The sequence below is a fragment of the Bos javanicus genome, chromosome 29, assembly GCF_032452875.1.
Source record: "Bos javanicus breed banteng chromosome 29, ARS-OSU_banteng_1.0, whole genome shotgun sequence".
In the NCBI taxonomy this organism is placed as follows: domain Eukaryota; kingdom Metazoa; phylum Chordata; class Mammalia; order Artiodactyla; family Bovidae; genus Bos; species Bos javanicus.
This window is the reverse complement of record NC_083896.1, coordinates 13,117,526-13,132,631: the sequence shown is the minus strand read 5'-3', so window position 1 is coordinate 13,132,631 and position 15,106 is coordinate 13,117,526. Positions and strand designations below refer to the sequence as shown.

Genomic DNA, 15,106 nt, shown 5'->3' with positions numbered 1-15,106 from the left:
CACTCTTACCCTCTCTCTTGGCTACCTGAACAGAAGCAGCTCTCTGCTCTACAATGTAACCATAGGCAATATCTTGTATCGAAGGGGTGTTGGTCTCTCCACATTTTCACCAGAAAAGTCTACAGAACTGAAGGGCTCCCTTTTTTCTTTCCAGCGGCTCACTTCCCCCTCTGTGTTTCCTCCTCTGCCCCTCAACCACCCTGCTATGCGGCCACTTCATGGCTGGTTAAAACACGTCTCTTTGCCCCAATCTCCCTCTGATGATCAGATCAGACTCTTCTCCAGGGCTCCTTCAGATTCTATTCATCAAACCTGTTATCCAGGGAAGACTCCTTTGGAAACTTCACACCTTCTCTACTCCCTTTCTTGGAGAGAATGTAGGTCTAGGGAGTGAGGAAGCACAGATAGGCAGAAACCAACAGATGGGGAAGGGAACAGAAGGAAAGAGGGTAGAGAGAGTACAGCTTATAAGGGAAAAGGCAAACAGATCAGCCAGCAAAGAGCATGGGGCTCACAACCCTAATAGCTTCCATGTATAGAAAACATTTATCTATGTGTATAAAATCCATATACCTGCAGAACCAATCCAACAATGGGGGGGTGGGGTAGGCTCAAGGCATGTTAGGTATTTTCCCTCTGAGCTACCCAACAAGCAGTAAAGGAGTGAAAAGCAGAGAAATATTGTCATCCCCACCCTCTGAAATAAGGAAACTTGGATGCAAAGATGTTATAACTGGCCTAGTCTCCACCTCCCAAAGTGGCTGAAGCATGGGGAAAGGAGAGAAATAGACTCCAGGTTTGCTGAATTTCTCCCATACCAGAAATCTGCAAGAAAAGCCCACAGGAAAAAAACATCAGAGAGAGCAATAAGAGTCCAGAAAAAGAAAAATGAACAACAGCACTGGTAAGAATGGGAGAGATAAAGAGATGGAAGAAACAGGTGGCAGGAAGAAAAACAGGCAGAAAAATGACAGAGACCGACCCCGGTCCCCAACCGGGGACCAGTAAAGGGAGGGTCGCGGTGGCGCACTGGCCTCACGTCCTCAATAACACTGTCACTAACCAGGCAGACAGACCACACAGGAAACCATCCTCTAAGAAGACACCCAAATCAATAACAACATTCCTCTGCTCCAGTCTTTTCAATACAGACTTTAATTCACAACGCGCTCAAAGAGGAGGGAAGGGGAGAGCCCAGAGCACTGTTGGGAAGGGGCTATTACACTAAACACACTAACCTTTTGATGAAAAGTTGACAAAGGGACAGGGAGCTGCAAAGCCACCTCCTGCCCCTTCCGCCATCCCCACCCCATTCCCCCATCCCGTCTTGGTTTCTTGGCTCGATTGATCCGGTAAGAACTTATTAACGGCTTTTTTTTCTTTTTTTTTAAACATGAGGCTGTGGTTAAAACAACCCCCAACTCCTTTTCATCTCTTTTTCTGAAGTTTCTTTTATTAATCGAATTTTTAAAATCCAGTTTCAACTCCACGTGCATTTGACGGTCGTTCTTAAGACTCGGGAGAGACCCAGAGCGGGGAGCCCCAAGCGCATTGTCTGATGTGGGAGAAGGGTGCCGCGCAGTCAGTCCCGGGGCGCCCCCTCCTCCCCGGGCGCCCCTTCCCAAGCCCCGTCGGGTCTCCAAAGGCCGGCGAACGCCGTGCGGCTGTAGCCCGCGCTGTAGTCGTAGGACACCTGTTGGGGCGGCGGCGCCGGGGGCAGAGCGCAGTCTGAGAAGAAGGGGGTGAACGAGGCCAAGAGGCCGGGCCCGTCGTCCCCGCCCGGAGAGTCCGCGGCGGCGGGGTAAACGGAGCGCAAGGGCTCGTTCAAGGTCAAGCCACCGCCGGGCGCGGGCAGGGGCGGCTTTTTGGTCGCGGGGCCGCCCGGGGCGCTCCAGGGCTCGGGGTACAGTAGGCTCCCCACCATCGCGGGCTGGGGGTCAAAGAGGCCGGGCTCCAGCTCCGGGGGTCCCCGCAGGACGGCGGCCCCGGCGGGGAACACATCGAGAGGCTCCGCGGCAAGTAAGGCACCCGCCTCGGTGCCCGCGCCGTAGTCGGGCCCCAGAAGCTCGAAGAACTCGGCGGCCTCTGAGCCCTTCTCCAAGTCGCCCAGGCTCACGCCGGGCCCCGACGGGCCGCACACGCAGCCGCCCGCCCGGGACGGCTCGGTGAAGAAGGACGGCGGCAGGTTGCGGGCCCGCAGCGGGACCTTCCTGGCGCCGGGGACCGCCGGGCCGCCCGCGGAGCCGGCCGCGTCCCCTCTCACGAGCCCGGCCGCGGGCGCCGCCTCCGCAACCCCGGCCGGATCGGCGCCCCCGGGGACGTGGCGCAGCGAGTCGAAGAGCGCGGCCAGGCTCCGGCTCTGTAGGCTGGCGGCCGCCGCGGCCTGCGACGCCTCCCGCCGGGGAGCCGCCTTGCCGTGGGCCGGGACCGGGACCGGGACCGTCTGGGCGCCGGCGAGGGGCCGCTTGGCGGGCGTGTCGGCGGCGCCCGGGGAGGGCGGGCCCGGGGGCGCGGCGCCCATGAGGCCGCTGCAGCGCTTGATCTGCTTCTGCAGGTACTTGCGGTGGTTCACCTTCCGCTTCGACTTGCCGGGCTTGTCCAGGGCCAGCTTGATGTTGCTAGACGCGGAGTCGATGAAGCTGAGCAGGTCGCGGGTAGCCTCGCGCGCATCCCCGCTCTCGGCGCCCGCCAGCAGCGCGCCCGCCGGCGTCCCGGTCTCCTCATCCTCGAAACAGCAGCCCTTGTCCAGGGCTCCGAAGGCGCCTCCCAGCCCGTCCGGGGAGCCCCCGAAGCCGAAGGGGACGAAGGGGTGCGTGCTGAGGAGCGCCGCCTGGACTGCCATCGCCTCCGCTCCGGGGCGGCCGGTGCGCCGCCGGCCGCTTCCCGCCCGCCGCCCAGGCCCGGCTGCCGCCCCGGCGTGGTGCGCGCGGGGTAGCTTCCTTGTTCGGGGCCGGCTCGCTGCTTGGCCTCCCGGGGGAGCTCATTAGGTCTTGTAAGCGAGGGGCGGAGGGAGGGAGCGCGCGGCGACCGCCCCGGTGGCGAAGGGGAGGGGCTTACTTAGAGGGGCTTAGCCGAGGAGTCGGGGCGAAGGGGTCGCTTTTCTAGTTTTCTAGGCTTTCTCAAGCTCATCTTCTTAACCCCTTAGTTTCCCTTCGCCCCGCCAGCCGCAATATGTGAAGATGGGGTGGTGCGTGCTCAAACTCCAGCTCCTATATAACCACACCCGGGCGTGGGGCACTCTCCCTGAGGCTGAGAAGCCAGGAAGACACGAGGGTTTCAACCCCAGCTCTAGTAATAATAGTAACCACCGGCTACGGAGCTTGGGAGCTTCCCAGATGGCGCTAGTCGTAAAGAACCTGCCTAGCAATGCAGGAGATGTAAGAGATGCAGGTGCAATCCCCTGGGTTGGGACGATTCAACGGAGGAGAGCACGGCAACCCACTCCAGCATTCTTGCCTGGAGACTCCCATGGACAGAAGAGCCTGGCGGGGCTATGGTCCATAGGGTAGCAAAGAGCTGGACACGACTGAGGCAACTTAACACGCACCAGGAACTTGCTTATGCCAGGCACTGTCGCTGCACTACCTCATTTAATCTTAGAACAATACTCCTTTGAAGTACCTATTATCACTGTCTAACAAATGAGGAGACTGAGCCTCAGAGAGTTTCAGGGAGTTGGCCAAAGCTATATTCAGTCCAGGCTGACTCCAAAGCTATTCCTAAGACCTTGACAAAACCTAGGTTATTTCTTGGCCTCAGGCTTCCTCCCCTATCCGATGGGAGAAGGAAGCTAGTGTCTCTTCAAGGTCTAGCCCTGGTCCTAAGATTCTAACTCGATATTCAGATTTTCATTCTCAACTGTGATGCTCATTCTTCTACCCCTTAATTGTTACAGGCAACAGTTTACAGCAACTTGAGGCCAGCGCTGGACTCATCTTTTATTAGTAGTTGATAGAGGAGGCAAGGGAGAAAGTCACTCCCACTAAGCCAGCTGGTGCTTTAGAGAAAGAGTCCTGTGTGTGTATGAAACTCTCAGTATCTTAAGACAAAATATGGACCAGAACCTCTTCCCTACGTGTCAAACCATTTAGGTTGTCCTTTTGGAACTTCTGTTGCATTTCAAGAATCACCTTGAAGTTAATTTAGACCCACTCTCACCTGGGCAAGCTTCTTGGGAGTGAAAAAATGAGTACTATGGCAGAGCATGACAGAAGATTCAGAAAGACTTGGGTTCTGATCTTAGCCTCACCACTCAGTCCCTCTGTGTTGGGTTTAAATCCTACCTCTGATGAGTACATAACTTTCAGCAAACCTGACCTTTCTCTGCCTTAGCTCACACATGTTAAATGCAGGTTAGGTTGCCCACCTCACAGGGCACTTGTGATCTTTAAAGGAAACATCTTGTGGAAAAATCCTTATCTGTTAACTGTTCTATAGCGTATGATGAGTATTTGCCCTTATTTCTTTAAAACACAAAAAGATGACTGTGTTTCCTTACATGGACATTGAAAATGCAATAGAACACTTCAATCACAAGGTGTTCTGAGGGTTTAGTGAGGTTACATATGAAGATGCTCTGTGTGTGTGATAAACTGTTCCCTAAATAAGTTATAGTTTAGGTGCAGAGTCTACCCAGGGCAGATATGAACCATCTCTTTCAAAACTCCTTACTGTAAGCCTCATTTTTCAGGAGGTAGCAAAACCGTTTTTGAGGACCCTGAAGGCACAGCCTTACCAAAGGAGAAAGGGCCAGATAAACACTTTTAATTTGGGAGATTAAGTACTTTTCCCAAGCTGACATGCCGAAGCAAACTTTTTTTGAAAAACTCAAGTTGGCTCAATTATAATGTACCTTTCCTTTGAGTTACACACAAGATTTTGTCCTCCATGATTGGACTGTTTTATTGTCAGTGACCTTGCACTCAGAAAATTCTGTGGACTTGTCACTGAGCTCCATTTCACCCCCCTCGGATGTGGATGTCAGCACTTCCCTTTCCCTGTCAGCAGGACCCTTCCATCGACCCCTGGGTCTGGCAGCCAAGAGCACTAACTCTTTTTTTTAAACTTCTTTCAACTGAGCAGCTCTTACAAATCCCCAGACAGAGATTGTATAGGGTAATATATTTAATTGACATCTTTAGTCTGAAAAAAAATCTCTCTTAATTCCCAGAGTTAGCTAAGCCCTCATATAATCATATTCAAGATAAATGGAATACGAAAATTCATATATAAAAGTCCATTTCCAGATCATTGGAGTTCTGAGCATCAAAATTGATTTGGCATTAGATGAGGATAGACTCAAATTCTGGCCTGCCACCTGCGATGTGAGTGCCCTTGGGCAAGTCAGTCTGCCTTTCTAAAGCTGTTTCTTCATCTGAAAAATGGGAGTGGTTCTAACTATCCTCAGAGTCTTTGTGAGAATTAGGTAAACAGGCAGGTAGTATCTCTGAGTCTTGATTGGTTTATCTGTGCAATGGAGATCATCTCAAATCCTCAGGGTTGTAGGGAGATGGTATATATGAAAGCTCCTGGCACAAAATAGCAGCTCAACAAATGCCCATGTTTTTTGATTCCTCCACTCACTTCTTACCAATATATCTCCCTATAAAATCAACATCATTTGTTCTTTCCCCCAACAAAGTGAGTGACTATTTTCCAATGCAAGAAAGCAGTTATACTTTCAGGTTATAGAAACGTAGAAACTGTAATAGAGAGAGTGCTGAAATTAGAACCAGAGATTGAGACTGGGCCCAGTATACCTTTTCATTATCCATCTGGCTATAAAAATTTACTTAAAACCCTATACCTCAATATTCCCCTCTATAAAATGGGAATAATTATGTAAATTTAATAAAGCTATTGTGGGCAAAGGAGGTAAGACTATACAATGGAGAAAAGACAGTCTTTTCAATAAGTGGTGCTGGGAAAACTGGACAACTGCATGTGAAAGATTGAAACTAGGACACTTCCTAACACCATACACAAAAATAAACTCAAATGGATTAAAGGCTTAAATGTAAGGCCAGAAACTATAAAGATCTTAGAGGAAAACATAATCAGTACTCTCTTTGAGGTAAATCACAGCAAGATCCTCTTTGACCCACCTCGTAGACTAATGACAATAAAAACAAAAATAAACAAATGGGACCTAATTAAACGTACAAGCTTTTGCACAGCAAAGAAAACAATAAATAAATAAAAAGATTAATAAGACTATTGTGAAAATCAGTGAGATAATGGAAATGGAAGTTCTTTATCAACCATAAAGTTCTATATACAAATATAAGATACTCATAGCTTAGAAGTTCCACAGCCTAATTCACAACATTGATCCTTACGTATAAAATATCCATTCAATCACTTATCCATTCAATCACTTATTCATTCAACCAAAAGATAATGACACCAACAATATGCTCAGCACTGTGCTAGTACTGTGGATACAGAGACAAGAAGCCATGATTCCTACCCTTTCTGGTGGAAAGACAGACATGCAAACAAGCCATTGTAATATAATGTGATACTTCTCAATAGAAGTAAATTAAAGGTACAATAGTTGACGAGATAAAAGACCTTCAGGTTGCCCAGAGGAGGAAGCCTGCATAAACAGGTACAATAAGACTTGAATGATACATTTGAGTACACCAAGCTGTTTGCTTGTTTAGTGACATCTCTGGAATAGCCAGGCAGAGGGATGGTCATACAAAAGCATTGGTGTTTATGGAAAACTATAAATAAAAAGACAACAATGAACAACTTCTGCTTGAAATAACTTGAAATATCTGAGACCAAATAAATCCTCAGAGCTTCCAAAGTGCAGCTAAATTGCTCATGTGGACCCCACCTTGTGGTCTCAGATGTTTTCTTCATTTCCTTTGCGGAAGAGCTCTATTCCAGATGGAAGGAGTTTCAGCAAAGTCGGTGGCCTGCGCCTGCCAGCCCATCAGCCCCTCCTCCTACACCCTGAGTGAGCAAGCTCACTTGACTGGTTTGACATCAATCCATTCCACTTCCTCTGGGGCGGAGGGACCTGGCTCCAGCCTGCATGAGGGCCTCTCTGCAGAGCTCCAAACTGAGCTCTTTTGCCCCACTGATACCTAATGCTGAGCGAGTGGGATTAGTCTCCTTGGGAACCAAGCCCCCCAGGGACTCAAGGGCTGAACTCGCCCCAAACCGTTTGGGAGAATTGAGATTTCATATTGTTCTTTTACACTTGGATTTCAGGACATTACTGAGACAAAGGCCCACCTGAGAGCTGCCTCCTTTCTTGTGAGTAAATATAGCAGCAGGATCAAAAGCTGACTTACTTATTTTGTTTTCCTCTTTGTAACTTTAATCATATTCCCTGCAGGACAATCTTAGTGCTCAGAGATGTCAGGAATGTACATTCATAAAGGGAGAAATAATTATGCATCTTTTTCTCTCTCTTTTTCTCTTCCCATGCCAATTGCTTGTCACTCACTATTTTTGAAAAATCAGATAAAACAAATCAATTCCTCAGTTTCACCATGCAATTTATAAAGGATCAGTTTCATCACGGAATAATGTTACTTTACAAATTATGCACTCCCCAAAATGTATCTCTTGTTCTCTTTCTCACCCTTTCCTCCATCCTTCCAGCCCAGCTGACGTTGACCGTGGCTGGCCTGGATGATCCAAGGTGGCGTCACTGGAGGACATGACTGCGCCTGTGCCTATGCACGCAGTCTGTTAGTGTAACAGTACTCAGACTCCTTACATGGAAGCCTGGGAATCCCAGAGACAGTGTTGCAAGAGGCATCTGTCGGGCATTCTGTGACCTGGCTCCAGAATTCCCAGAGCATCATTTTCACCACATTCTATTGGTCAAACATATCACTAAGGCCTGTTCCCGAGGAGGGAAATTAGAATCTAGCGCTCAATGGAAGAAACATCAAAGAATTTGTTCGGTTTGTGTCTTAAATCTCTTTTCATCTACATCACCCTCCCTTTTTCTTTTCTCATCAAATGGTTTATTGAAGAAGCTGGTCATTACCTTGTCATCTTCTCCCACATTCTGGATTTGGTTGGTTGCAGCCATCTCCTTGGCATTATTTAATGTTTCTCTGGCCCCTATATTTCCTGAAAATGAGAAGTAGATGTAGGGGCTTGGTCAGATTCATATTCTTTTTTATGCTATGTGCTCACACACACACACATACACATACTATAAAATATATGCTACAATGTGTATGTTTCAGAATAACAATGCCAATATTCTTACTAATGATCACTACACATTTTTCCTTTTTTTCCATTATTTTGTCCTCAAAACATATCCCACTAGTGATAAACAGTCCAATTACTATGTTTCAGATTCACTTTTTAAAATCCTCTCTGTGTGGTTATGCCATCAATTCACTACATAATTGAATTAGGTTAGGTTTGTTTATTTATTTAGGTTTACTTTTCTTTATATAAAATTCCTTTATAAATCTTTATTTTGCTTTATAGTTTTTTTAAAAATTTAGATGGTTTCAAAGTCAAAACTATACCACAAGATATGTTCAAAGAGAGCCAGCTTCTATTGTGGACCCTCCACCCTATTTCCTCCCCTCTTCCTATAGGTAATTGTTGTTGTTTTGATTTGTTTGAGTTCAGGCTTATTCTTGTTAGTTAATATATTTATTATACATTTTCCTCTTCCTTTTTTTTTACTTAAAAATAATGCATCTCCCTTCAGTTTTTATAGTTGTGTAGTATTCCACTGGGTGGCTCTACCATCATTTATTAAATCAGTTCTGTTATGATTAACTCACCTGGGTTTTTCTAGACCTTTTATATTATAAATTGTACTGCAACAAATAGCTCCAATGTAAAACCAAGGTCTCCCAACTACTGGTCTGGTGCTCCTTTCATAATATTGGTATGGTTATAAAAACAAGGCATATACTAATTTACATTTCATCCCTTTTTTCATTTATTTAACATTTACTGAACTCAGACTATGTGTTAGAAAGCGTTACGAATTTGGAGGAATATAAAGATTCATAAATCAAAGTCCTACCTTCAAAGAATCCATGACTTGATAGACAATGCAGACACATATTCAACAGATAACAAAACCATATAAAATAAAGTGCAAGCAAAACACTGAGGGTTCAATAGAGAAATCCACTAGGATAAAGGAAATTGGGAAGGACACATCAATTGTGTGACATTTGAATACAGTGGAAAGAGCAGAATTTCCCAAAGTATGTAAAGACAGACACTTGATACAGACTGCACAGAAATAGTTCTAATGTTTTCCTTAGCTAGGATCTTTTCATTTTTACAAAGAGAATGTATTAATGTATTATTTATTTATATACATTATATATTTAGTTAAAATATTAATTCTTCAACTGAATGCGGATGGTATTTTCAATGAGTCATGAGTATTTCTATATTCCTGGACATGCATAGGAAAATAGTAGGAGAAAACACTAAAGGGGCTGGGATTATCAAGATACTAAATGCCAAGCCAAGAGACGATATGAACTCTGTAGTGTGCCTCTTTCTTTTCATATCTCTTGAGATATTGTTGGGCTAGGTTTATGCCAAAGGAAAATAAGACCTGGAGAGAAAAGGCCTAGATTCAAGGTTTGGATCTAGTGTTTAAATCCATTTTGTTTATAGAATTAATTATGATTCTATTCTACTTCATTTCAGAAAGAAATTTAGACCAATTATGAGGTTATATAAAATGCAATGAAATAACACAACTTAAACTGGAAATCAGTGCCCAAATTTTGGTTCCTAATACCATTCCCCAATAAAAGGAACCAGAACTCTTTGAGAAATGGCTAATTTTAGGACTGAAGGTAGAGAATATACAAGATGACCCTGGAACTTTTATAGTACCAGAAAGTAAAGAAGTGCTCAAAACCTGTTAAAAGAGACACAGGAGCCAACTAAAAGAGCTCCCAATAACCAAAGCTGGAACAATTTAAGCAACAAGATAAATTATGTAATATTGGATTACAAGCCAAAGGATAAAATAAATATTCATTAGTCCATACTAATGTGAATGATTGAATAAATAAATAAGTGGAGAATAATAGATAAATCTCCCATGAAGAAGAGTTCCAAATATTTATATAAATACTCTGCTCTCAAGGAGGCACAGTATAACTTCTCATGCTTCAAGTGTGACTTTATCGTAGCTGCTGCTGCTGCTGCTGCTGCTGCTGCTGCTGCAGCTGCTGCTAAGTCACTTCAGTCATGTCCGACTCTGTACGATCCCATAGACGGCAGCCCACCAGGCTCCCCCGTCCCTGGGATTCTCCAGGTAAGAACACTGGAGTGGGTTGCCATTTCCTTCTCCAATGCATGAAAGTGAAAAGTGAAAGTGAAGTCGCTCAATCATGTCTAACTCTTAGCGACCGGTGGACTGCAGCCTACCAGGCTCCTCCATCCATGGGATTTTCCAGGCAAGAGTACTGGAGTGGGGTGCCATTGCCTTCTCCATTATCGTAGCTACCTTCTTCCAAAGAAAGCAGCATGGAAAAAAAGGGGGAAAGAATGGTTTCAGAGTAAAGAAACCTGGCAAACAGCACTTTAGCCAGGTGATCAAAGTTAACAATAATGTCATATTGTTAGTATATACCCTTGATAGGATGTGATGAGAATGGCACTTTACTTCTGTGGTTTACCCAAAAAGCTGTTGCTGCCATTTAATCATGAGAAAAGCAAATCAGAAAATCTCAACTGAGGGGAATTCTACAAAATACTTGACCAGTACCCCTCCACACTGCCAAGGACACCAAAAACAAGGGAAGTCTGTGAAACTGTCACAGAAGACCCTAAGACAGAACTGTAATGCAGTCTCCTAGATGGGATCCCAAAGCAGACAAAAAGATATTAGGTAAACTAAGGATATCTAAACTATAGACTGTGGCTAATAATGATATATCCACATCATTAACTTGATTAACCACATGAACTTGGTTCATAAGTTGCAGAAAATGTGCCCTAGTAACGTAAGATGCTAACAATAGGTAAGGAAACAGGATATAGAACATACAGAAACTTTTCTATGCTATTTTTGCATTTTTTCTGTGAATCTAAAACTATTATCAAATAAAAGACTTATTTTAAAAAAGAAAAAGGTAGGAGGGTTTCGTGAAGAAATAAAAATGTAAAGTATTAAGTGGGACCCAGAATGACATTAAACCTTGCAAACAAATGTTATATCCTTGTGAAATCATCACAAACTTGGCTCTAGTCTTCCTAAGAATCAATGAGAAAAGTGAAATCTAGTCAGTTACCATAGTTAACAATACCCAAAATATAGAAGGAAACCAATTGCTTAGGATAAATACTGGGTTAGCCGAAAGTTCATTCAGGTTTTTCTGTAAGATGGTATGGAAAAACCAGAACAAACCTGAGCCTTTTTGGCCAACCTAACAGAAGGATCCTTAGTACTAGAGCCAGCCAAGTATTTTTCTCAAGGGTCCTGATGAAGAGGAAAATGTAAAATAGAATGAACAATCTTCATACACACAGCTGTGTCTGGTCTTTGTGATAACAGCCCTAAAGGAATCACTGATCCCTGGGTCCAAGCTCCTTTGCTGTATGACATTACCCCTCTTCCATTATGAGCTGGTCTGTTTCTCCACACCTTTGAATCTGTGCGGAAGACAGTGCACAAATTGCAAACCTTTGCAGCCTTGCAGTGTAAGAGGCATAGCAGTTTCCACTTCCACACCGTTGCAAAACTAAGACCCCAGGCTATGAACAATCCCAGGAGAAACAAGTTTCCCCAGGTGAGAGCCAGCACCAGTGCCAGACATGCCAGTGAGACCTTTTTGCACCCTCCAAACCCAGTCAAACCATCATATAACTAAAGCCACATGAGAGATTCCAGGAAAGCCCTGCAAGACAACCACTCAGATTGCTAACCAATACAGTCATGTAAAATCATGCATTTTGATTTTAGGCCAATAAGTTTGGGGATGGTTTGTTATGCAAAAGTTTAATGAGCTGTTTTTAAAATAACAGCCCTCACTACAGAAGGATAGCACCAAACTCCAGTACATCTATCCAAAGCAACTGAACAGAAAGTCTTCATTCCAACTGAACACCTTGAAAATCTCTCTTGAGCAAGGTAATCCTTGCACTGCACACTTCAACTGAGATAATGGATGTGAAAGGACTTTGCTAACCAGAGAGAATACTACCAATAGTTATTTGTCCAATTTTTAAAAAACTGCTATGGGCTTTCCAGAATATTGCTAAAGCAGGGCAGCAAGCAGGACATGCATTAAAAAAAAAAAAAAAAACACACACACACTATATGGGACTTCCTTGGTGGTCCAGTGGATAAGAATCTGCCTGCCAATGCAGGGGACGTGGGTTTGATCCCTGGTTCAGGAAGATTCTACATGCCACAGAGCAACTAAGCCTGCGTGGCACAGCTACTGAGCCCACGTGCCTCAACCCCCGAAGCCTGCAAGCCCAGAGCCTGTGCTCCAGACAGTGAGAAGCCCGTGCACCACAGCAAAGAGTAGCTCCTGCTCACCACAACTGGAGAAAGCCCATGAGGCACCAAAGACCCAGCGTCACCAAAAATAAAAGCAAATAAATAAATTTTAATTTGTTTTTTTTAAACAACAGTAACACTGGATTCTCCTTACTCTGGATAACCACTAAGTCAATGTTTTCTAAACTGTGTCCTCTACTCCCTATTTTTCACCAGTGATCACTCAGCTGATCCCCAGATGGCTTGGTGTTTTCAAAAGAAAAAGAGCTGACACAATTTTGTGTACATATGTTTCATAAATTTTAAATGAAAAGTTATGGCTATCATAGAAATTAGCTTTTTCTTTATAACCACATCCTAATGGTTACACGTGTTTCAAAGACTACATGTATTTGTTTCAGCTAAATTACGTGATCAGTTAATAGATGCAGTTTCCACCTCGTTTATGTAATTTTCACATCTTAGTTTTTGTTGGTTACATTTTCATTTTCTTCAATGTTACATATTATATCTATATCTTAAATATATGAAAGCATATCAATGGCTTCAAAGCAGTTTTTATAGTACTAAATTAGTGAGAAAAATATTTAAAACATTATAAATACATATGATAAATAAGACAAATTAAAATATAAAATATACATGCTGGCATAAACACATATGTAAGCATAATAATTTGTATAAGAACTGCAAAAAAAAAAGGAAGAAGGAATTTGGAAACTAGCTGATTTGAGGCACAGAACCCAGGAAAGCCTCAGTACTTGAGAAAGTAGAAGTGAGGAAAAGGAAAAATAGGAGAATTGGTTAAAAGTCTATATAAGAAGCAATTAAAGGTAAATCAGACAGGAGAAAGACAAATGCCATATGACAATGCTTATATGTGGAATCTTTAAAAACGGTACAAGTGAACCTATTCACAAAGCAGAAATTGAGTCACAGATGTAGAAAATAAACTTACAGTTACTGAGGGAGAAAAAGGGAGGGATGGGGTAAATTGGAAGATCAGCATTGACATATATACACTACTACACAGAAAGTAGATAACTAATAATAACCTAGTATGCAGCACTGGGAACTCTACTCAATACTCTATAATGACATATATGGGAAAAGAATATAAAGAAGAGTAGATTTGTATGTATATATATATATATAACTGACTTTGCTATACAGCAGAAATTAACAGAACATTGTAAATCAATACTCCAATTGTAAAAAAACATACTCCAATTGTAAAAAACAATTGTAAAATACAATACTCCAATTGTAAAAAAAAAAAAATTTGTAAAAAAAACCTTCAATTTAAACTTTTTTAAAAGGAAGCAATTAGATTTCAAGATCCCCTCCCCAACCCCATACTGTCACCCAACTGAAAAACAAGATTTTTCTTTCCTATGGAATTGAACCTCAATGGTTCTAGTGTAGGGGATTCTATGTGTTGATACAATGTAGAGTGAGCAATGACACACTACTAAAAACAAAGGGATTAAATGAGATTTTACCTTATGAATAAAGAGCAATGACCCTCAACCTCATTTTTTCAGTCAGTTTCTAGAATATTTGCAGAAAGTCACATACTCCCCAATTGGAATAGTCTTCTCTGAAGGGTTAATAGCACAAGAGAAAGGACTGGGTGGGTTTCCAATAAGCTTTTCCGCTATCCACTCTTAAATATAAATTGTCATCCAATGTTCATCAAACACTTTGGCAATGTCTCCAACACAGATAACAGAGACCAAAAAAAGAAATATATTAGGAGGAGAGAATCCCAGAGGAAATGAATAATGCAAAGAACAAAAGAAAACTTTCATATAAATTATGTTTCAAAGAGATAAAATAAGGTTAAAGATTAAAGAAATAAAAAATATCTCAACCATGAAACAAAAATTAGATGCTACAAATCAAGGAAGGGAGTAAATCAAAAGTAAGAAAGTTCTCTTAGAACTCTATGATAATATATTCTTTAAAATCAGTAGAGAGATTGGAAGGTAAAGTTAAGAAAATTTCCTGAGATGAACAAAAAGTGAAAGAAATGTTCAACATTAAGACTATAGGGGTTTGGGATAAAATGAAGGAGAAAATACTATTAAAGAAATAAAACAAGGAAATGTTATAGGACTGAATGATATGTACTCCCAGATTAATAAAAGAATCCACTAGAGGCCTAGTAAACTTAAAGACCCATAACAAAGTACATTATTATCAAGTTTCAGAATATCAAAGAAAAAAGATCTCACAGGAGAGATAAACATTATGTACAAAAAATAAAATCAAAATAACATCAGACCTCTCATTAACAACACTGGAGCTTGAAAAACTTGGAGTGATACCCTTAAAAATCTGAGAGGGAATGATTTCCTGCTTAGAAGTCTATACCAAGCTCAACGATTCCTCAAACATAAGGACAGCATAACATTTTCGTATATATAATATCTTATGAAATTTCCTTTTCTCAAGGAACCACTGAGTAATGTGCTTCATGAAAAACATAGAAGAAAATAGTATACAAAAAACAAGCGATCCATTATGGGTAGAGTCAAAGAGAATTCCCTGGACAGTGGCAGAGAGAAGAATCGCCACAGCCATATAGCAGGCTGAGTAGTGATGATCAGTCTAAACTAGAAC

The 15,106-nt window shown here is 42.8% G+C and overlaps 1 protein-coding gene and 1 long non-coding RNA gene across 2 annotated transcripts in view; both read right to left on the bottom strand.

Annotated features, from left to right (window-relative positions):
• Positions 1-15,106, bottom strand: part of LOC133241064 (uncharacterized) — a 91,937-nt gene that overhangs the window by 55,752 nt on the left and 21,079 nt on the right. The window contains exon 4 of the long non-coding RNA XR_009734500.1: positions 8,015-8,100. This is a non-coding gene — a long non-coding RNA (uncharacterized LOC133241064). The remainder of the gene's footprint in view (positions 1-8,014; positions 8,101-15,106) is intronic.
• Positions 1,138-3,315, bottom strand: FAM181B (family with sequence similarity 181 member B). The gene has a single exon (XM_061406131.1). It carries the CDS (start codon positions 2,840-2,842, stop codon positions 1,583-1,585), a length of 1,260 nt encoding a protein of 419 aa, XP_061262115.1. The 5' UTR covers positions 2,843-3,315; the 3' UTR covers positions 1,138-1,582.

Excerpts from the sequence above, each read along its gene's own strand:
- FAM181B (XM_061406131.1), bottom strand. The coding sequence starts at position 2,842 with ATGGCAGTCCAGGCGGCGCTCCTCAGCACGCACCCCTTCGTCCCCTTC.